Source organism: Bufo gargarizans, chromosome 2 (assembly GCF_014858855.1).
Source record: "Bufo gargarizans isolate SCDJY-AF-19 chromosome 2, ASM1485885v1, whole genome shotgun sequence".
NCBI classification, from domain to species: domain Eukaryota; kingdom Metazoa; phylum Chordata; class Amphibia; order Anura; family Bufonidae; genus Bufo; species Bufo gargarizans.
In genome coordinates this window covers 495,893,016-495,916,060 of record NC_058081.1, presented here as the reverse complement: position 1 = coordinate 495,916,060, position 23,045 = coordinate 495,893,016, and the positions used below count along the sequence as shown (strand labels likewise).

General features: G+C 46.7%; 1 protein-coding gene across 2 annotated transcripts in view; it reads left to right on the top strand.

Annotated features, from left to right (window-relative positions):
- The window catches only part of LARGE1 (LARGE xylosyl- and glucuronyltransferase 1), a 537,914-nt gene that overhangs the window by 359,582 nt on the left and 155,287 nt on the right, over positions 1-23,045 (top strand). For both annotated transcript variants that reach the window (XM_044281208.1, XM_044281209.1), the window contains exon 6: positions 20,959-21,130. In XM_044281208.1, the coding sequence (XP_044137143.1) occupies positions 20,959-21,130 (172 nt within the window). The remainder of the gene's footprint in view (positions 1-20,958; positions 21,131-23,045) is intronic.

Below are 23,045 nucleotides of genomic sequence, written 5' to 3'. Positions count from 1 at the left end.
TCGGCCATCGGGTCACATCCAAGGGGTCTTGGTTCCCTGGTTCGCCCAGGCCATCATGTTTGTCAGGTCACCAAGTCGTGGTCTGCCGGTTACAGTCGGGTGGCCGGTCACGGTTGGTGGCGCCCCCTCCTTCCCTGGTACGCCCAGGGCTCAGCTCACTCCTGGTACGCCCGGGTCTTCACGTTTCTTGTCTTACATACGGGTTCACGCACCTGTCCTTCGACTGCAGGTCTCCCTAGGCGGCCATTTTCGGCTTCTCCCCTGGGCATTCTTGCTGTCCGTAATCCGAAGTTCATGGCTTGCCACTGCCCTTCGCGGGCCGCTGCTACGCGCAGCCTCTATTTTCAGGGCTACGCGCCTTCTCTCCTGTCAAACCGCCTGGTTCGCCCAGGCGGCTCTCTTCGGTCAGGGGTCCAATCCGATGCGCTCGGATGGTCGCTTGGCCTTAGGGTGAGCCCCAGCCTGGCCAGTTCGCCTGGTTCCGCAGGTTGAGGGACACCCATGGCCTCTGCACTCTCAAATGTTTCGCCTGTTGCTTTATTTACAGGAGTTTTTGTTCCCAGTTCTCCGTTCCTTTTTCGGTCCTGTTCAGGTAAGTTCGTGCCAGCACCTCCTCGGTCCCAATCAAATCATAACCACGCGTTAATTACCTTCGTCTGTTCGGCTAGGCCAGGTTCGTCGGAACCGTCTTGCGAATTCCGTTACCGGTACGTGTCTCTCTGTCGTGCACCAATTTAATCTCCAAGTACGTCATCGCCTTCTCTTTTCCTTTTTTTTTTTTTTTTTTTTTTTTTTTTTTTTTCCTCTCTTTCTTTTTCTTTTCTCCCTTTACGTTGTCATGCCTTATATTTTTTAGCTGCTCTGCCATGTCTCGAGCCTCGGATATGGAGGACGGCCTTTCCATCTCCGGCTCGATCGCATCAAGCCAAGCGGGTCCCTCGTCCCTTCGGAGCTGGACCATCCCGAAGCTATTGGCCGAGTTAAACCGGAGGGGCATTCCACACCCGGCCACCGCTAGAAAGGCAGAGTTGTATAAACTGCTTATGACCAGCCCTAGCACCACGGCCGTACAACCGGAGGCGTCGGCCATCCAGTTGTCCCTGGTGCAGCTGCAGGCAACCCTGAATTCCCTGGTGGACTCGGTAGCGGACGTTCGGGCTAGAGTTTCGGAGCTTGAAGGCCGGCCACCCGTGGTACCCCCGGCTCCCCTTCCACTGATGACCCCATCTTCATCAGGCTGGCTGGCTACAGGTACGCCAAGACCCATTCCACAGGTGTCCCCCTCTCACTTCATCCCTGACAACCTTAAAAGAGACATCCTGGCGGGGAAAGATGTCAATTTGGCATCAATCCTCATTGCCGCTCAAGATGTGCCCGAAAACCGGGTCATCAACTGTGGTGATGTGTCGGTGGTCCTTCGGGCCAAGGATTCACGGCTCAACCGCAAGTTGTCCATCCCGGAATTTGTCCTAGCCTTCAGCCTCTTCAGGGACATCGTTTGCACCACGCAGCCAGAGAGAAGGGAGGAGCTGGACAGCTATTTGTACCTAGTCACTGACTTGGGGCACAAATACGGTGGGTCGGCCTTCTATGACTACCACCGTTCCTTTGCGGCTAAGGCGGCGGCAGCCCTGGCCCAGTTCCAGTATGTCACCAGCTGGTCCTTGATTGATACCGAGCTTTTCTGCCGTCACTTCGCTGGCCTCAGGGCTCCCAACTGTGCGACTTGTCAGTCGATTTTCCACTCCTCTGAATGGTGCCCCAATACCGCGCACCCGTCTCAGGACAGGCCCATCCCGGGGACCTCTGGATCATTTCCTGCCAACCCCTCCACAGACAAGCTCGGCAGACCCATTGTCTACCTGGGGAGGAGCCAGGTCTGCAATAACTTAATTCAGGGGGGTGCTCTTATGCCAGCTGCCGATCGCTCCATGTCTGCTCCCTGTGCTTCAGGGCCCACCCACGGTCCGCCTGCCCAAAGAAGTCTTCCAAGGGTTCCTGACTAGCGGACATCAACGTGGACCTCTTGGCGGCGCTCCTTCGCGACCACCACGATCAGAACTTCGTGGCGTTCTTGTTGGCAGGCTTCCGCAAGGGGTTCCACACAGGGCTCATCGCTCTGCCACAGGTGCCCTGGGAGGGCAAGAATCTGCTGTCCGCCACCCTGGACCCACCGGCAACCAGCGAATTGCTCCAGTCGGAGGTATCCAAGGGATTCCTCATAGGCCCATTCCCATGCATTCCATTTTCCTCATGGCGCATTAACCCCATCGGCCTGGTAGCAAAGAAAAACACCAATAAAAAAAGATTGATTTATGATCTGTCCGCCCCCCATGTGTCCGGTGTTCCAAGCCTCAATTCTCTGATCCCCTCAGAAGAATTTTCCATGCGATATTCCTCGGTGGACGACGCCATCCAGGCAATCCTGTCGCATGGTAGGGGTGCTTGGCTGGCAAAAGTTGACATTGCAGATGCATTCAAACTCCTTCCCATACTGCCGCAGTTATGGCAGTTCTACGGTATTGAGTGGGCCGGCCAGTATTTTTTTCGCCAACAGGCTCACGTTTGGATCCAAGAGTAGCCCGTGGTTATTCGACCAGCTGGCCAAGGCGCTACATTGGATCCTGATCCATCACGGGGGCCTCCGGTCGGTCATTCACTACCTCGACGATTTTCTTGTTATCGAGGAGCCACAGAGCGGGTCCGGCATACTTTCCGTCCTCCTCGAATTGTTTGCCAGTCTGGCTGTTCCGGTCGCGGAGGCTAAGACTGAGGGTCCGGCCACGAGGGTATCTTTCTTGGGCATCGTCCTGGATTCAGTTCTGTTGCAAGCCAGCCTACCAGAGGAGAAACTCGCTCAGTGTCGGGAGGTCATTTCCCATGCGGCAGCCACGGGATGCCTCACTAGAGTCGAGCTGCAGTCTCTTCTGGGGCGGCTCAACTTTGCCTCCAGGATTATGCCCCAGGGGAGAACCTTCGTGTCAAGGCTACTCCAGCTTCTTCCCTCGGCACCCGAACAGGACAGCGTCATCCGTTTGGACGGCCAGGCCATGGCGGACCTGGCTATGTGGAAGCTGTTCCTGTCCCGGTGGAACGGTGTCTCCTTTTTCGTGTCACCTTGGTCTTCCTCCTGCCCGACTATTTTTTCAGACGCAGCGGCATCTTGCGGCTACGCTGCCATTTGGGGTCCCCAGTGGCTAGCAGACCAGTGGCCCAGCGCCATCTTAGAGGAGGCTGAATCCATCCGCACCTCCTCTTTGTTGGAGTTATACCCCATTGTGGCAGCAGCTCAGGCTTGGGGCCACCTCTGGGCCAACTTGCCGGTGATGTTTGTGACAGATAACCAGGCCTTGGTCGACATATTGGCCAAGGGCAGGGCCAAGTCCCCCAAAATCATGGCGCTGTTGCGCCAGCTGGTTTGGCTGGCCCTGTCACATAACTTCCACGTGCATTGTAGCCACATCCCGGGGGAGAAAAATATAGCAGCCGACGCGCTGTCCAGGTTTAATTTCGAACTTTTCTTCCAGGTAATGCCGGAGGCCGAGCCACGCAGATTTCCCACCCCGCCCTTCAGTTCCCTGACAATGGACTAAGCGTACTCATCGCGTCAGCAAGGGACCTGGCGCAGCAGTCCCTTGCCCCCAACACGGCCAGGAACTACCTTTCAGGCCTAAGAACCTTCCAGGAGTTCTCACGCCTGCACCCGCAGGCTGGCCTGGAAGACATTCCCTACGTCATGGCCTTCATCGCCCATTGTCACCACCAGTTACACCTCTCCTACAACACCATTAAGTTGTACCTAGCGGGCGTGCAACACCACACCATGCTCCGCAATCCGGGGGGCGGGTCCATTCTTTCTGCACATGCGGTCAAGGCCACCTTGCGAGGGGTCCAGAAGGGCGGGCCCAATGCCCCGTCCCGCAGACAGGGCATCACGGGGGAAATGTTCCGGAAATTATCTTCAGCCCTGGATGGTGCTCCTTTTGGGCCCTTTCCCAGCTTGGTCATCAAAGCTGCCATGTACTTAGCATTTTATGGCTTCCTTAGGCCGGGCGAGTTCACGTGCGGTTCAGCGGGACAGTGCAGCCTGCACAGAGAGCAGCTGGTGAGGGGGATTGACCATTACGCGCTGAAGATAATTACCACCAAAACCAGTCAAACTGGCCCCCCGGTGGAGGTCCAGTTCTTTCCCACTAGCAATGAATGGTGTCCGATACGGGTATTTGACCGGCTCATCCTCGCCCTCCGGGAGGAGCCACCTCACAGCCCTCTGCTACCCCATCTGAAGGGAGCTCTCACCACGGCGCAGTTCATCGGCCACATCCGCACGGTGGCGGCTGGCTTGGGATTAGACTCAGGAACAATATCCGGTCATTCCTTCCGCATTGGTGCCGCCTCCGCGGCTTCCCGGCAGGGGGTCCCCGCCCATGTCATCCGGAAGATGGGGAGATGGCGTTCGTCTTGCTTCACCAGGTACATACCTAACCCGCAGGTGGAGATTTTGCTGGCTTTTCGGTCTTTGGTGTTATAAGGTAATAAAGTCTTACACCTTAACTATTGTTGTCATTTTTGCCCCCTTTTAGGCTACTCTCATACCCGGCTCCAGGCACACCCCAGCCGGTTAGGTTCCAGGCAGGCACTCTGCCCTAGTCTCGTATTTAGCCTCGACCACAACTGTATTATGCAGCGGTTTTTCCCTATGAAAAAATCCACACTGAAAAAACCGCACATAATCCGCATTGTATGCAGGTGGCCTAATACGGGATATAACGCAGGATCAGTATAGGACAACTAAGTCATGTACACAGTGACTCGACTCTTCATGTAGATTACATATAAACTGTTGGTGTTCAGTGGTGAATCCTTGAGTCCAAGTGGGAACGTGCAGGTAGACACAAGTGAGGAGGTCTTCAGCTACTTATGGGGTTAAGGCAGCTTAGTAGGGAGCATCTGGGGATGACTTGAACTACAAAGAAGAGTCTTAGGCGAGTATCAGGTTGTATCCGGGATTATCTCCACGGCTGGTGGTTAAAGACCAGAGATTACCAGGCATGAGACCGGTGTTAATAACAGGGGATGATACCTGTATACCATAAGAAGCTTCTAAGATGGATCCCCCGTGAAGGTGACTGTCTCTCAGCCGCCGGCTCTTCCTGACGTCCAACAGGTGCTGTCCCGCAAACCTTCACCACTTACCTAAATACTCTCAGCACCTCAGCTTATTAGTCTCATTTGCATAAGCAAATTAGGCTGCATTGTTCTTGTGCAACATTGAATTTATCCTAATTAGACTGGGGACGCGTGGTGTCCCTAATTATTAACAGCGGGTTGGACACTTAGTTGCTCGTTTAATCAGGGTGGCTTTCCCTTCATCAGTACATTAACCTTTTGCGGAAATAGCTGCAGTGAAGAAGTTGAATGATCGTGGTTTCATGGGACATATTTAGGCAGGTCAAGGAAAAATGGACCACTGAACAGAAGGAGCCAATCAGATGCCATGGTGCCAGCAGAGGGCGCTGGATGAAGTGATTCATGGAATACAGTGGCTGTGTCTAAGGCCTCATGCACATGACCTTATTTTACATCCGGGTCCACATTTTTTGCAGATTGCTGACTCATTAATTAGTATTAGTCTAAAAAAAAAAAATGGACAACACACAGATGTCATCCGCATGCCGTCCGCCATCTGTATGTCCATTCCGCAAGTTATATAACATGTCCTAACTTTGTCCTTATTGTGGACAAGAATAGTCATGTCCAGTGAATGCGTTCTGCGCACGGAAGGACATGGTCGTATGCATGAGGCCCAATTCTAAGGCGTTATAGCTACTGTGCGGACACTAAAGAGCTATTATAACTACTGTGCGGACACTAAAGAGCTATTATAACTACTGTGCAGGCACTAAAGAGCTATTATAACTACTGTGGGGGCACTAAAGAGCTATTATAACTACTGTGGGGGCACTAAAGAGCTATTATAACTACTGTGGGAGCACTAAAGAGCTATTATAACTACTGTGGGAGCACTAAAGAGCTATTATAACTACTGTGCGGACACTAAAGAGCTATTATTACTACTGTGGGGGCACTAAAGAGCTATTATAACTACTGTGGGGGCACTAAAGAGCTATTATAACTACTGTGCGGACACTAAAGAGCTATTATAACTACTGTGGGGGCCCTAAAGAGCTATTATAACTACTGTGGGGGCACTAAAGAGCTATTATAACTACTGTGGGGGCACTAAAGAGCTATTATTACTACTGTGGGGGCACTAAAGAGCTATTATAACTACTGTGGGGGCACTAAAGAGCTATTATAACTACTGTGCGGACACTAAAGAGCTATTATAACTACTGTGGGGGCCCTAAAGAGCTATTATAACTACTGTGGGGGCACTAAAGAGCTATTATAACTACTGTGGGAGCACTAAAGAGCTATTATAACTACTGTGCAGACACTAAAGAGCTATTATAACTACTGTGGGGGCACTAAAGAGCTATTATAACTACTGTGGGGGCACTAAAGAGCTATTATAACTACTGTGGAGGCACTAAAGAGCTATTATAACTACTGTGGGGGCACTAAAGAGCTATTATAACTACTGTGGAGGCACTAAAGAGCTATTATAACTAAAGTGCAGACACTAAAGAGCTATTATAACTACTGTGGAGGCACTAAAGAGCTATTATAACTACTGTGGGGGCACTAAAGAGCTATTATAACTACTGTGGGGGCACTAAAGAGCTATTATAACTACTGTGGGGGCACTAAAGAGCTATTATAACTACTGTGCAGACACTAAAGAGCTATTATAACTACTGTGGGGGCACTACAGAGCTATTATAACTACTGTGGGGGCACTAAAGAGCTATTATAGCTACTGTGGGGGCACTAAAGAGCTATTATAACTACTGTGGAGGCACTATGGGGCTGTTATAATTACTGTGGAGGCACTATGGGGCTCTCTTACGATTGACAGGGCACTACTTGGCGCTGTAGCTACTCTGGGTGCTCTGACACTTTAATGATAGTTGTGGTTACTGTAGGGCACCCTAGCTCTATGTAACTGCTCTGGGAGCACTATTTAGCACTGTGTCTACTGGAGGAGTACTAATGTGAGGCAGTATGTGGGCATTGTAATTACTGTGGGGCACTATGGGTCTTTGTAACAATTGCAGGGATACTATAACTATGATGAAGGCAGTATGTCAGTGCTGTAACTACTGCAGAGGCACTGTTGGACACTGACTAGTGTGGAGGTCCCAGGGGTGCACGGTAAGTTAAGAAGGGATACAACATCTATAATGGGAAAATATGTGGGCACTGTAACTACTGTAAGAGCACAAGATGGGGATAATACAACTATAGTGGTGCTGTAACTACTGAAAGGTATTGCAACTACTGAAGCTATTCTATGGTGCGGGCAATATGGAGGGTCTGCAAGTACTTTGGGACACAGTGGTTTGTCATATACATATACAGGGAGTGCAGAATTATTAGGCAAGTTGTATTTTTGAGGATAAATTGTATTATTGAACAACAACCATGTTCTCAATGAACCCAAAAAACTCATTAATATCAAAGCTGAATATTTTTGGAAGTAGTTTTTAGTTTGTTTTTAGTTTTAGCTATTTTAGGGGGATATCTGTGTGTGCAGGTGACTATTACTGTACATAATTATTAGGCAACTTAACAAAAAACAAATATATACCCATTTCAATTATTTATTTTTACCAGTGAAACCAATATAACATCTCAACATTCACAAATATACATTTCTGACATTCAAAAACAAAACAAAAACTAATCAGTGACCAATATAGCCACCTTTCTTTGCAAGGACACTCAAAAGCCTGCCATCCATGGATTCTGTCAGTGTTTTGATCTGTTCACCATCAACATTGCGTGCAGCAGCAACCACAGCCTCCCAGACACTGTTGAGAGAGGTGTACTGTTTTCCCTCCTTGTAAATCTCACATTTGATGATGGACCACAGGTTCTCAATGGGGTTCAGATCAGGTGAACAAGGAGGCCATGTCATTAGATTTTCTTCTTTTATACCCTTTCTTGCCAGCCACGTTGTGGAGTACTTGGACGCGTGTGATGGAGCATTGTCCTGCATGAAAATCATGTTTTTCTTACCTTGCAGACTTCTTCCTGTACCACTGCTTGAAGAAGGTGTCTTCCAGAAACTGGCAGTAGGACTGGGAGTTGAGCTTGACTCCATCCTCAACCCAAAAAGGCCCCACAAGCTCATCTTTGATGATACCAGCCCAAACCAGTACTCCACCTCCACCTTGCTGGCGTCTGAGTCGGACTGGAGCTCTCTGCCCTTTACCAATCCAGCCATCTGGCCCATCAAGACTCACTCTTATTTCATCAGTCCATAAAACCTTTGAAAAATCAGTCTTGAGATATTTCTTGGCCCAGTCTTGACGTTTCAGCTTGTGTGTCTTGTTCAGTGGTGGTCGTCTTTCAGCCTTCTTACCTTGGCCATGTCTCTGAGTATTGCACACCTTGTGCTTTTGGGCACTCCAGTGATGTTGCAGCTCTGAAATATGGCCAAACTGGTGGCAAGTGGCATCTTGGCAGCTGCACGCTTGACTTTTCTCAGTTCATGGGCAGTTATTTTGCGCCTTGGTTTTTCCACACGCTTCTTGCGACCCTGTTGACTATTTTGAATGAAACGTTTGATTGTTCGATGATCACGCTTCAGAAGCTTTGCAATTTTAAGAGTGCTGCATCCCTCTGCAGGATATCTCACTATTTTTGACTTTGCTGAGCCTGTCAAGTCCTTCTTTTGACCCATTTTGCCAAAGGAAAGGAAGTTGCCTAATAATTATGCACACCTGATATAGGGTGTTGATGTCATTAGACCACACGCCTTCTCATTACAGAGATGCACATCACCTAATATGCTTAATTGGTAGTAGGCTTTCGAGCCTATACAGCTTGGAGTAAGACAACATGCATAAAGAGGATGATGTGGTCAAAATACTCATTTGCCTAATAATTCTGCACGTAGTGTACAGGAGCACTAGATGGAGCTGTATGTAAGGTAGGGATACAACAGTTATTGTGGGGGTGTATCTAGAACCTGTACTTACTGTGACGGCACTATATTGATCATAGTTACTACTGTAGGGATACCATGACCATGCTGGGTAAAGTATGTGGGCCTAGCAACTATTGTTGGGGTACAAAAGCCATTACAGTTACTATGGGGAGGCTATGGCATGGGAAATATAGGAGGCTGGTTACTTCTGTGAGAACACTATAGTTATCTATAAGTAGTTTGTGGCCACTTGAAAAAAAGTTCTCTTTTGAGAGTATTCTAATCATAGAAAACACAGAAAAGGGAAAAAAATACAGTAGGCCATGCATTTGAGAGTATTCCCTCAAGTGCCAGGCCAACAGGTCCTTGTCCTGAACCAGCATTAGCAGTGAGCGCCGTTTAAGCTACCTCCTAGATATGTGTAGGGTTGCCACCTGGTTGTTAAACCTCTGGCCTAGCAGGCAATGCCAATTAATGCACTTGGAATAGAAATCATTTGCTGGGACCAGGGCCGGCTCCAAGTTCATGTGGGTCCTTGGGTGATAAAGTCTCAGTGGGCCCCCTTGTGGCATTTTGCACAGCGCTTACAACAATGAAACTGCATGCAATATAGATTAAATACCTTACACAGAGCATGCTACAGAACGGATATATGTGAATCAGTCCTTATGTGCCTACTTTTATTTTCTACCCAGTGTTTAAGTCCCTCAGGTCTACTCAGATATGTGCCCCCTCACAGTAAATATGCCAAGATATGCCCCCTTCATAGTAGATATGCCATATGTGCCCCCCTCACAGTAGATATGCCAAGATATGTGTCCCCTTTACAGTAGATATCCCAAAATATGTGCCCCCTCACAGTACATATGCCAAGATATGTGCCCCCTCACAGTACATATGCCAAGATATGTGCCCCCTTCACAGTTGATATGCCAAGATGTGTGCCCCCTTCACAGTAGATATGCCAAGATATGTGCCCAGTGCCCCCTTCACAGTGGTTATGCCCAGATGTGCCCCCTTCACAGGAAGTGAAAAAAAAAAAACCAATAAATACTCCGTGCTTCAGTCACCTGGCTCCTCCCATGATCTGTGCTCCCCACCAGCAGCAGCAGGATACTGTGACACATTGCGCTGCTGTGTAGGAGGAGCACAGGCTCATTCCCAGCCTGCCCCGCTCCTACACAGATCAATAGGACGATGTGTGAGGACATTGTGCTGCTGCTGTGGAGCGCTGGCGGTTCAATGGTGGAGCGGGGAACAAATAGTTCCCTGCTTCAGTGGCGTGCCTACGGTGTTTGGCACCTGGGGTGGGTCCTTTCTCTGCCTCCCCCCCTTCCCCCAATACTTTAAAAAGAATTGTACCCCCTCACAGTAGTATTGCCCTCATTGTACAACCTTCACAGTAGGTTTGTACAGATGTGTGACCCCTCACAGTAGTTATGCCCGCATTGTGCCCTCTCACAGTAGTTATTCTCTCTGTGCCCCTTTCACAGTTGTAATGCCCTATCTGTGCCCCCTACACAGTAATAATCCCCATTGTGCCCCCTTCATAGTAGAAATCCCTATTGTGCCCCCTTCACAGTAATAATGCCCTCTGTGCCCCCTCCAGGGTAGTAATGCCCTCTGTGCACCCTCCATAGTATAAATGCCCATTCTGCCCCCTTTATATTAGTAATGCTTGCTGTGCCCCCTCCAGGGTAGTAATGCCCTCTGTGCCCCCTCCATAGTAGAAATGCCTTCTGTGCCCCCTCCATAGTAGAAATGCCCTCTGTGCCCCCTCCATAGTAGAAATGCCCTCTGTGCCCCCTCCATAGTAGAAATGCCCTCTGTGCCCCCTCCATAGTAGAAATGACCTCTGTGCCACCTCCATAGTAATAAAGACCTCTGTGCCCCCTCTATAGAAGTAAAGTCCTCTGTGACCCCCCTGGATTAAAAATAAAAAAACACAGTAACTACTCACCTTGTACCGTTCCTGAAGCTCAGTCCTCTCTTCCCTGTAGGCACAGATCACTTTGCAGCACTGTGTGGGGGGAGCTTATGGAGATTACCGGTCTGCAGGCTCCGCCCACACAGGACGGCAGCGCGATCCGTGCCTGCAGGCTGAATGGTGGAGCAGGGAGAAGTCTTCCTGCTTCACCATTCAGAGCGCCGTCGGCCTGAAGGAGGAGAGGAGCGCTGGGAGCTGAGCGGTGAGTGACAGGACCGCAGCTCCCAGCGCTCCAGCAATGAGCGCTTCCATGTATTGATGGAAGCGCTCATTGCTTCTGGCAGCTGTACTGTGGGCCCCCGCAGGAGCTGTGGGCCCTGGCACTTGTCCGGGTATGCCGGGTGCTGACGCCGGCCTCGGCTGGGACTGCCTCGGTGCTATGTTATTATCCAGCGGGGGCACTACTGGAAGCCTCCATGGATCCCAAAGTCTCCGATACCTTGTTGTAACATGCTCTGCATAAAAAATGTTACCAACCAAATGATACCTCCCCCTGACGTTGTTTATTGATATCAGGTTACCCTGGTGCCAGTTTTCAGATTCTCATCCGCGCTATGAGCAAACCAATTAAGCTCCTGATTTGAGTTTATAAAGCTTTGCCAAGAGTATTGCAATATTTTTTTACTGTATTAATACATCATACATCTGTTTGGAGATTATTCTAATCATAGAAAACACAGAATAGGGAAAACATAAAATAGGCCATGCATTTGATGTGTACCATCAAGTGCCAGGCAAACAGCTCCTTGTCCTGAATCAGCACCAGCATTGGGCGCCATTTAAGCTACCCCCTAGATAGGTGTAGGGTTGCCACCTGGTTGTTAAACTTCTGGCCTAGCAGGTGGCCAATGCCGATATTCAATATTTAATTTGTACCAGCTCTATTATTTTTCAGGAACCAAATAGGTATGAGATAGAGCCATTAGTAGCAAGGAGGTATCTCAGGCTGCAGAGCAGCTAGAGATATGATCTAGGTCTTGTTTTAAAACAAATAACCAGGAGCTTGGTGCTAGCCACCATACAGCCTGAGACATAACCTCTAGAAACAAAGTTAGGGGTGAGATCTGCAGATATTACTTCCTACCTGGTTTCTAAAAGTTCTACCTCCGATTGTGTGGAGGCTTGCACCAAGGTCCTGGTCTTGTTTTAAAGCTTAGATAAAAGTGTGCATCAATAGAATTTACATTTTGAACTTTCCCTATCCTGTCCAACCCAGTCTTTAGTGTAAAACATCCAGACCACTTCTGTAGCAAAACCTCTTACATGCTGCAGTAATATTGTGAGGATTATCACTAGAGAAGATCTAATATATTTCTGACATATGGAAAAGGTTTCTGTCAGTCAGAACAGACATTTTCTGTCACTGACTGTCACCAGAGACCATCGTTTTTTAATTTAGTTTAACAAAACAAACCACTATGACAAACTCGAGCAAACTGGGCTCCTGCATGGGGCTGCACAGTTCAGAGGCAGCACTGAAATAGGTATAAGGGAAGGAATTTCCTGGCTTTTTGGTTGTGTCCACATAACAGCTCTTTTAAATACGCTTGTTCACACATGAGTCCTTTGGATAATTTTGGCTATATTTTATTTTAAAAATTACAGGAAAAAATACTTTATAAATGCTGCAAAACTCAAAGTATGATCAAACTATTGTTGTGAAATAACAACCTGTGTTAAGCCACACTCCAAAATTACACCCCTTGTAAACTTGGCCGGTATTTTTTGTAGAAAAGGGGCCAAAAACCTTAACTATATTCTATACCACCCTCTGGTGGACATTCACAGGAACAGCAGACTAGTCATGGCAGAGTTATGCTACTTGCTGGAAGCTCCACTTGACAGATTGAATTTGTAAGATACAACGGCAGCTCAGCTAAATATACAATTAAACATAACAGTCGCAATTGAAACACATCTTTATGGCTTTCTAACAACAGGTTATAAAATGCAAGCACCCTGCTGAAGACCTGGCTGTAAACAATGGCGCCTCTCGCAGTGAAAGGGTTCATTGCTGCTGGCATGTAGTCCCACGGTTTAGGGCATGGTTGTAACAAGTGCTGCATACACATTCGCACTTCTGGCTCGATGCTTCATGGCCTCCTTTAGCAATTAATGCACTTGGAATAGAAATCATTTGCTGGGACTGCCTCGGCGCTATGTTATTATCCAGCGGGGGCACTACTGGAAGCCTCCATGGATCCCGAAGTCTCCGATACCTTGTTGTAACATGCTCTGCATAAAAATGTTGCCAACCAAATGAAACCTCCCCCTGACGTTGTGTATTGGTATCAGGTTACCCTGGTGCCAGTTTTCGGATTCTCATCTGCTGGCGCTATGACCAAACCAATTAAGCTCGTGATTTGAGGTTATCGAGCTTATCAAGAATATTGCAATATTATTTTTTACTGTATTAACAGATCATTGTTAAAGAGCAGATTTAACTGTCCCCTGTATAATTCATAGACTGCCAGAGAGGGCAAAAAGGGTTCTATAGGTGCTGGCAGAACTAGTGGACCAGCTCAGGCTGGCATTTTTTTTCTTATTTTTTTTTATCAATGGTGCAAAGTTGTCAAAGGAACACTTTTCCATAGATTTCACCAACGTAGGAGGGGGAAACCAGATGAGGGTTTGGGTTATACTTACCTTCTCTCTAACAATAGAAGAAATGATGATGGAGTATGTGGTGTCAGGTACCAGCACCTTAGGGTAAGGACTTATTCACACGACTGTGTGCTGTGGGCCGCAAATTGCAGCCGCTTGCGGATCGCAGACCCATTCACTTGAATGGGTCCGCAACCCGTCTGTTCCGCAAAAAGATAGAGCAAGTTCTATCTGTTTGCGGAACGGAAGCACAGAATGGAACACCACAAAGCACTCCGTGGGGTTCTGTTCCGTACTTCCGTTCCGCACCTCCGGATTTGCGGACCCATTCAAGTCAATGGGTCCGCATCCGTGATGTGGAATGCCCACGGAATGGTGCCCGTGTATTGTGGATCCGCATATGCGGCCCTCAATACGGCAACGGGACACCCATGGTCGTGTGAATGAGCTATAAGAAATATGTGGTGGCAGGTACAAGCACTTTAGGGATAAGAAATATGTTTTGTCGGGTATCACCACCTTAGGGTAAGGCCTCTTGCACACGAACCTTTATTTTTTTTCCGTTTCCGTTCCGTTTTTGCAGATTCCGTTTGCGGTCCGTATGCAGAACCATTCACTTCAATGGGTCCGCAAAAACAACGGAAGGTACTCCGTATGCATTCCGTTTCCGTATTTCCGTTCCGTTGAAATATAGAACATGTTCTATTATTGCCCGCAAATCACGTTCCGTGGCTCTCAAGTCAATGTTTCTGCAAAAAAAATGGAATGCATACGGAATGCATCCGTATGTCTTCCGTATCCGTTCAGTTTTTGCTGAACCATCTTTTGAAAACTTTAAGCCTAGCCCAATTTTATGTACTTACTGTTTAAACATTATTGTATGCTTCAGTTTCCGTTTATGATCCGCAAAAAAAGGATCACAAACGGAAACCAAACGGAATGGCAAAACGGAACAAAAACAATACTGAAACGGAAAAACGGATCAGTTTAAAACGGACCGCAAAACCATACGATCTTGTGCAAGAGGTCTAAGGGTAATGTGATGGCAGGTACCACCACTTTAGGGCAAAGAATATGTGGTGTCAGGTACCAGCAACTTAGGGTAAGAAAAATGCGGTGTCGAGTATCAGCACCTTACTGTAAGGAATACCTGGTGGTAGATACCAGAAATACCTACACACTATAAGGGATCTCTGGTGGTAGGTACCAGCACCAGAAGGTATCAGCACCTTAGAGAAGAACTATGTGATGGCAGGTACCAGTGCCAGAAGAGGAGCTCCAGTTTTATTTTTATCATGGTGGGAACATGTCCCCTAATGTTTACTGTTATATTGATAAGACATGGAGAATTGTCCAATTTACCATGCGATTGTCAGGAAGGAAGCAGTCCATCCTTACAATCGCTTGCTCATATACTTTCCAGCGATAATGCCATCGCTTGTCCCCCTACAAAATCATTGCTTGCTGGAAGCAGATCATGGCATCTAAACATTGGCTCTGCTGCCAGCAAACAAAGATTTAGGTGACCGCACCAACGATTCAATTACCAGATGAACGAGCGTATCACTCATTCATCGGGTAATTGGCGGCACCTTTGCACCAGCAGATTATCACTAGTGATCTTCTATCCGAACAACCGGCCATGTAAAAGGCCCTTTAGCCACATAGTTGTCAGATGTCCTACATTTGCCCCCCAAAAGTTATGTTTTTTCTGGATCAAGGAGTGGATAGAGACTGGAATAGGGAAGTGTCTATCTATGCTTGTATGCTGAAGGTTGACTGGGTGACCACAAATACCTTACTTTAACCTCTAAAATGGCGGGCAATAGTTCTAACAATATTAGAATAATCTTCAATATTCTGTATAAAAAGCAGCTCTGAAGTGCAAACCACTGCTCTACAGAAATTCTGTAGATGGTATCAACTTAGACATGGAATTCTGGTATAGAATACATTTGAAAAGTAAGCCAACCAATAGACGGTGTAAGCTTAGACGGGCTGTCTAGACCTGTACCAAATTTATCACAGGGGCTCAGACTGGAAGATACATGTGGTGCAGGAATAGACACTTTCCTGTGACTCTATACCAACTTTTGGTTGGCTTAACTTTGACATAGAATTTTTAGGCCAGACTTGTGGCACAATTTTGGTGCAAAACAGCACATCCTAGGCCATGCGCCTTTCCACGGTTGGACTGGGAACTTAAAGTGGCTTTGGAGAAAAAAAAATTGGCCCCATGTTGTAGGTGGGTCCAAATTGATACAAAGTGGGGTCAATCCAAGTAGACAGGGCCAACACAAGTAGGTGGGGCCAGCAATGCCATAGTACAGCACAAAATACTGCACCAGAAGCACAAAATGCCTCCCCAGAACCTGTCTTTCTGTGACCACCTGCCAGGTACATAAGTACCTGACATTTCCAGTATTAATTAATGCTGGAAGTGTCAGATCCCTATGTTCCTGGCCAGCAGCCAGGAAGAGGGCTGGGACAGCCCCCTTGGGATTGGCCCACAAAGAATCTTCCTAGTAAGGTCTTAGACCAATTCACCCTATCCACTCTACCACTAAGCCTGGTTTGCCCCCTGGTTGGAGGGCCTGGCAGTCCAAATAAACACGCTCTCTGCTTGTCAAGTTAAGGACATGGCATACAGAGAGCAAACTGTGATTGTCACTCATGTATCCACAGAGGGCTGGTGCAAGGATTTTTGCCACCCTAGGCAAAAGCTAATTTTGCCGCCCCCTTGACTCCGCCCATTTACCACGCCCTTTGATCTGCCCCTTTTTTGTCAGCCACCTATTTAATGATTGTTGCATGCAACATTTTACTTGACCAGCTAATTTTAGATATTCTACAGCAGTCCCGTTACAATTCCCCCAAACCCCCAATCAGCCTTTCGACCAAATAATACAAATAGTAAAATAGAACATTTAATTAAACATTTTAATTAATTGTAAACATTTTCTCATATGCAAAACATAAAATAGCAGCATTGCACATATACAGCAGCACGTACCTCTCACATCCAGGGCCTCCAGGTGACGTCTCCTCCAATGTAGACCTTCTCTGTCATCATCTTCTCCATTCGGTCCGGACACTTCTCTCAGCCGCCTCGTCTCTGCAGAGTGTGACACACAGACATCTTAGTGTCCTTACTTTTCTATCATCATCCCCCAACCTGGTGTCCCCACAGTGTTATCCTGCTGCTTGCTGTGCCCTGGCTCCAATACCACAAATACTATCCTGAAGAAATAATAGTGCCCCCATAGTAATAGTGCTCCTCATAGTCCCACTAATAGTAATTCCCTTCTAGAATGCCCTCATTAGTAATACTGCCCCCTACACTACCCCACATTAAGTAATATGCCCCCCACAATGCCTCACAATAAGTAATTTGCCCCCCACACTGCCCCACATTAAGTAATTTCCCCCCACACACTGGCCCACATTATGTAATTTGCCCCTATACTGCCCAACATTATCTAATTTGCCACCCATACTGCCCCACATTATGTAATATGCCCCCCACACTGCCCCACATTAAGTAATTTGCCCCCACACTGCCTTACATTATGTAATTTTCCCCCACACTGCTCCACATTATGTAGTTTGCCGCCCATACTGCCTCACATTATGTAATTTGCCCCCCACACTACCTCACATTAATTTGCCCCCCACAGTGCCCCACATTATGTTGTTTGCCCCCCACAATGCCCTCCATTATGTAATTTCCCCCCACTAATTAATTTGCCCCCACACTAAGTAATTTTGCCCCCACACTGCCCTCCATGATGTAATTTGCCCCCTACTAAGTAATTTTGCCCCACCCACAAGTTAATTTTTCCCCCAGACTGCCCTTATGTAGTTTATCTCCCCCCCGTACTTGTGTCGCTGATCCTGTACAGTCTGCACTTGCTGGCTGCACGAGCATGAGTTCAGTTAAGTTCAGTGTCTTCGGCTCGCAATCCCGTTCTGTGGCGCGTGATCCCGCGAGACCCACCTTGTGAGGTCACGGGTCTCGTGGGATTGCGTGCCGAAGTGACTGAACTCATGCCCGCGCAGCCAGCAAGTACAGGATCAGATCAGCGACACAAGTACAAAGGGGCGGGTGCTAGTGGTGTTGGGAAATTGGGTCCGGTGGGTGACACCCCACCAAACTGGTGTCACCCGGTGCGGCCCGTACCCGCCGCTCCCATCTCTCAACGCCACTGGTGGCCAGACACGGCGCCCCCAGCAAGAGTGCACTCTATGCGGTGGCCTACTCTGCTTATGGGTGGCGCCGGCCCTGTATCCACACACAAATGGAGCTGGCTCTTAATAAGACATAAATGAGCCCACCACCCCGCTTTGTCCTCCTACTATGCACAACATTTGACCTCCAGAGAATCAAATTATAAAAGCTCTTTAGAGAATTATAAAAGTGTCCCCAGTAACTGGATAGTAGCCATCCACGCACAAGTCAGTCCTTTTAATACCCCCTTGTGCCAACACAGCCTGGTGACACCTTGTGATGATATGACATATCCGTAAACCGTAAAACCCCAGCAGATGAAGCCCAATATAACAGTACCCCAAGACAAAATTGGAAGCTATGGCCATAAAATATCCATAGTGTGCCTTTTCCTGATGGCAGACAGATCGGTCTTTTCAGCTGGCGAGGGGATAATATGATAATGTTTCGCTTGATGTGACTGTAATATATATTTATGATACTGCTACTTGTGTTGAAACCATCTCTTGATCTTGATTATTTACTCTCGGCTGGTTCCTGAATGATTTTCTCAGGCTGATGTACTTCACGCTGAATGCGCATATTAGATGAAAAATGAGGGGTGGGGGGGTATTTATTAAGTAAAAAAAGCATAGTATTTTGTTGCCGCTTCTGGTTATTTCTCTCACTCATGATGTCATTCTATAGGTAAAAGTCCCTCTGGCCGGCCACCCCAGCTATTCAGTAGCTCAGTATTTTAGGCCTGCTTGTCACTGGAAACCCATAATTCAGTACACTATGAGACATCACTAGTGCCGCTCCTCATCTATACAGACATTACACAATTGTGATAAGAACGGGCACAGTCTACATACGAGCCACAACCTCTGCCTGGTCTCTTGTTGGTTAGCAGGTTTGCACATAGGGTGCTGTGTGCTACTACAGGGCTGTATGTAAAATAATACTACACCATGTATTACCATAATCATTTTGGTTCTCCATATCTCACTATACAGGGAGTGCAGAATTATTAGGCAAGTTGTATTTTTGAGGATTAATTTTATTATTGAAAAACAACCATGTTCTCAATGAACCCAAAAAACTCATTAATATCAAAGCTGAATATTTTTGGAAGTAGTTTTTAGTTTGTTTTTAGTTTTAGCTATTTTAGGGGGATATCTGTGTGTGCAGGTGACTATTTCTGTGCATAATTATTAGGCAACTTAACAAAAAACAAATATATACCCATTTCAATTATTTATTTTTACCAGTGAAACCAATATAACATCTCAACATTCACAAATATACATTTCTGACATTCAAAAACAAAACAAAAACAAATCAGTGACCAATATAGCCACCTTTCTTTGCAAGGACACTCAAAAGCCTGCCATCCATGGATTCTGTCAGTGTTTTGATCTGTTCACCATCAACATTGCGTGCAGCAGCAACCACAGCCTCCCAGACACTGTTCAGAGAGGTGTACTGTTTTCCCTCCTTGTAAATCTCACATTTGATGATGGACCACAGGTTCTCAATGGGGTTCAGATCAGGTAAACAAGGAGGCCATGTCATTAGATTTTCTTCTTTTATACCCTTTCTTGCCAGCCACGCTGTGGAGTACTTGGACGCGTGTGATGGAGCATTGTCCTGCATGAAAATCATGTTTTTCTTGAAGGATGCAGACTTCTTCCTGTACCACTGCTTGAAGAAGGTGTCTTCCAGAAACTGGCAGTAGGACTGGGAGTTGAGCTTGACTCCATCCTCAACCCAAAAAGGCCCCACAAGCTCATCTTTGATGATACCAGCCCAAACCAGTACTCCACCTCCACCTTGCTGGCGTCTGAGTCGGACTGGAGCTCTCTGCCCTTTACCAATCCAGCCACGGGCCCATCCATCTGGCCCATCAAGACTCACTCTCATTTCATCAGTCCATAAAACCTTAGAAAAATCAGTCTTGAGATATTTCTTGGCCCAGTTTTGACGTTTCAGCTTGTGTGTCTTGTTCAGTGGTGGTCGTCTTTCAGCCTTTCTTACCTTGGCCATGTCTCTGAGTATTGCACACCTTGTGCTTTTGGGCACTCCAGTGATGTTGCAGCTCTGAAATATGGCCAAACTGGTGGCAAGTGGCATCTTGGCAGCTGCACGCTTGACTTTTCTCAGTTCATGGGCAGTTATTTTGCGCCTTGGTTTTTCCACACGCTTCTTGCAACCCTGTTGACTATTTTGAATGAAACGCTTGATTGTTCGATGATCACGCTTCAGAAGCTTTGCAATTTTAAGAGTGCTGCATCCCTCTGCAAGATATCTCACTATTTGACTTTTCTGAGCCTGTCAAGTCCTTCTTTTGACCCATTTTGCCAAAGGAAAGGAAGTTGCCTAATAATTATGCACACCTGATATAGGGTGTTGATGTCATTAGACCACACCCCTTCTCATTACAGAGATGCACATCACCTAATATGCTTAATTGGTAGTAGGCTTTCGAGCCTATACAGCTTGGAGTAAGACAACATGCATAAAGAGGATGATGTGGTCAAAATACTCATTTGCCTAATAATTCTGCACTCCCTGTATATAATTATAGCACTCCAAATTTGACTATAGAGCTGCCTATAAGGGATGGGGTGCTCTGTCCTAATATCACAGAATTCTTGGCAGTCAGCTCGAAGTCAAGGGGCAGCGGCTTCCTTGCTTCAAGTCAAGGTAAGCACGCCCCTAACAGTCCCCTCTCTTGTTTGATTGACAGCCTGTAGTGCAGCCAGCTGCTGCTGTTAGCCGGGTTCCAGCGGCGCACTGCGCATGCGCGAGATTTGTGCAATCCCGGCCTCACTGCAAAAGAGACGGTTAGGGGGCTGCCTACCTTGACTTGAAGCAAGGAAGCCGCTGCCCCCTTGACTTAAAGCTGACTGGCAAGAAAGCGCTGATGACGCTTAAAACATTGTTTTTTGAATCTATGGAGCATCAGACTACCGGCTCAAACATATGATTATTAACAGACTGGGAGCTACTATGATGTAATGCTGGCCGTTTTATATGCATTGTTGAGGTGACAGGTCCCCTTTAAGACTTCTTACATTATTGTGTATATTGTCTCTACAGTCGGAGGTTTCGTGGATTCCCAACAAGCATTACTCAGGAATTTATGGGCTCATGAAGCTGGTACTCACCAAGACTCTTCCTTCCAGCCTGGAACGGGTCATCGTCCTGGACACTGACATCACTTTTGCCACAGATATAGCTGAGTTGTGGGCTGTTTTTCATAAGTTCAAAGGTGAGATACTAATTTCTTATGTTAACTACTTTATATTTTATTCATGATTCAGTATCTATCTATCTGTCTATGTATCTATCTTTCTGTCTATCTTATATCTATATTCTGTCACTGATGTACGTGAGAGAAGTCTGTAATGAGTTTGAGTGGCAATCTCTTGTACAAGCAATGGAAGATAGTGAACTTGGTATAATCATTCCCCTAGTGACAGCAGTTGCATGTAGAATTCCAGTGAGGAAGATGCAATGGATATACTGTATATTTAGGCAGTTCAATATACCTTGAAAAATGATGATAGAGGGCAAAGGAAAATCCGCTCTTCAGTTTTATGATGCATATCTGACAAACATGAAAAAACTACAAGACATAGTATATGAGCTTACAGGGGAGGAAGAGTTACAGGATAAATTACATGTAAATTACAGCATAGATAACTTGATAAACTAAATAAAATAATGGCCATTCGATGGCAGCAAAGTACACTAAGAATAGTGTTTAACAGATATAACATAATGCATTTATGATGAATTCCAAATGAGAGCAATAGCTGGGACAGCACTATCTGTCAGTCTGTGTGTATATCTATCTTTGCCTATGGAGGTTGCATGGCTGTATCTGGATTGTATTACCTTTTTATTGGATAAGCTATCTATCTATCGTTAGTGCAGGTTCCGCTAATATGAACTGTCTGGCAATCCTTCTCATGGGCTATATACCAGGAGGTCTTAAGAGTCCAAAACACATGTTGAACAGGGCTCTTAGAAATCTTTCCTTGTTTTCTTTCTTTCTTTCTTTGTACCAATAATGTGTGTGTAAAGGTCAACACCTCTGATGATTAGTGTTATCAGAGTCTCCTCCTGGATGTTAAAGGGCAGGCGCTGACACTTCCTAATGAGACATGAAAAACATGATTCAGTTCCAGAAGGTGGAAGTTCTCAGCTCAGATCACAACTTACCTTCTGACTGCTCTGTCTTCTCCACGGACTCTGACCACCTGCTGGTACTAGATTTAAGAGTTCTCACAGAAGTTTCTGTAGCTGGTGTTGCTGAACTGTTTCTCTGGATTATCAAAATCATTTCTAGTACAAATACCTTGTAAAGTCCTTCTTAGCATTTATCCTTTTCAGGAAAAGCTGGGTGACAACCTATATGACCACATTACCTGTCTCATAGGGGTTGTGAGTAAATAGATATACAGCTAAATAGATATATATAAGATTGATGGATAGATATGAGATAGATAGATAGATAGATAATAGATGGATAGATATGAGATAGATATTATTATTATTATTTATTATTAAAGCGCCATTCATTCAATAGCGCTGTACATATGAGAAGTGGTATACATACATAATACAGACAATTGTACTAATCATAAAACGAGTTACAGACTAGTACAGAAGGAGAGAGGGCCCTTCCCGCGGGGGCTTACAATCTACATGGTATGGGAGAAGGACACAGTAGGTGAGGGTGAAGCTGGTCATGGCGGTATAGAGGCAGCAGGGTCACTGGTTGTAGGCTTGTCTGAAGAGGTGGGTTTTCAGGTTTCTTTTGAAGGATTCCACTGTAGGTGAGAGTCTGATATGTTGGGGTAGCGAGTTCCAGAGTGTGGGGGATGCACGGGAGAAATCTTGGAGGCGATTGTGGGAAGAGGTGATAAGAGGAGAGATGGAGGTCTTGTGAGGATCGGAGAGTGCGTGTGGGGGTGTATCGGGAAAGTAGCTCAGAGATGTAGGAAGGGGACCGGTTATGGACGGCCTTGTATGTGTTTGTTAGTACTTTGAAGTGAATTCGCTGGGCAATGGGGAGTCAGTGAAGGGATTGGCAGAGGGGAGAGGCAGAGGACTAATAGGGTGAGAGGTGGATTAGTCGGGCAGCAGAGTTGAGGATAGATTGGAGAGGGCAGAATCCA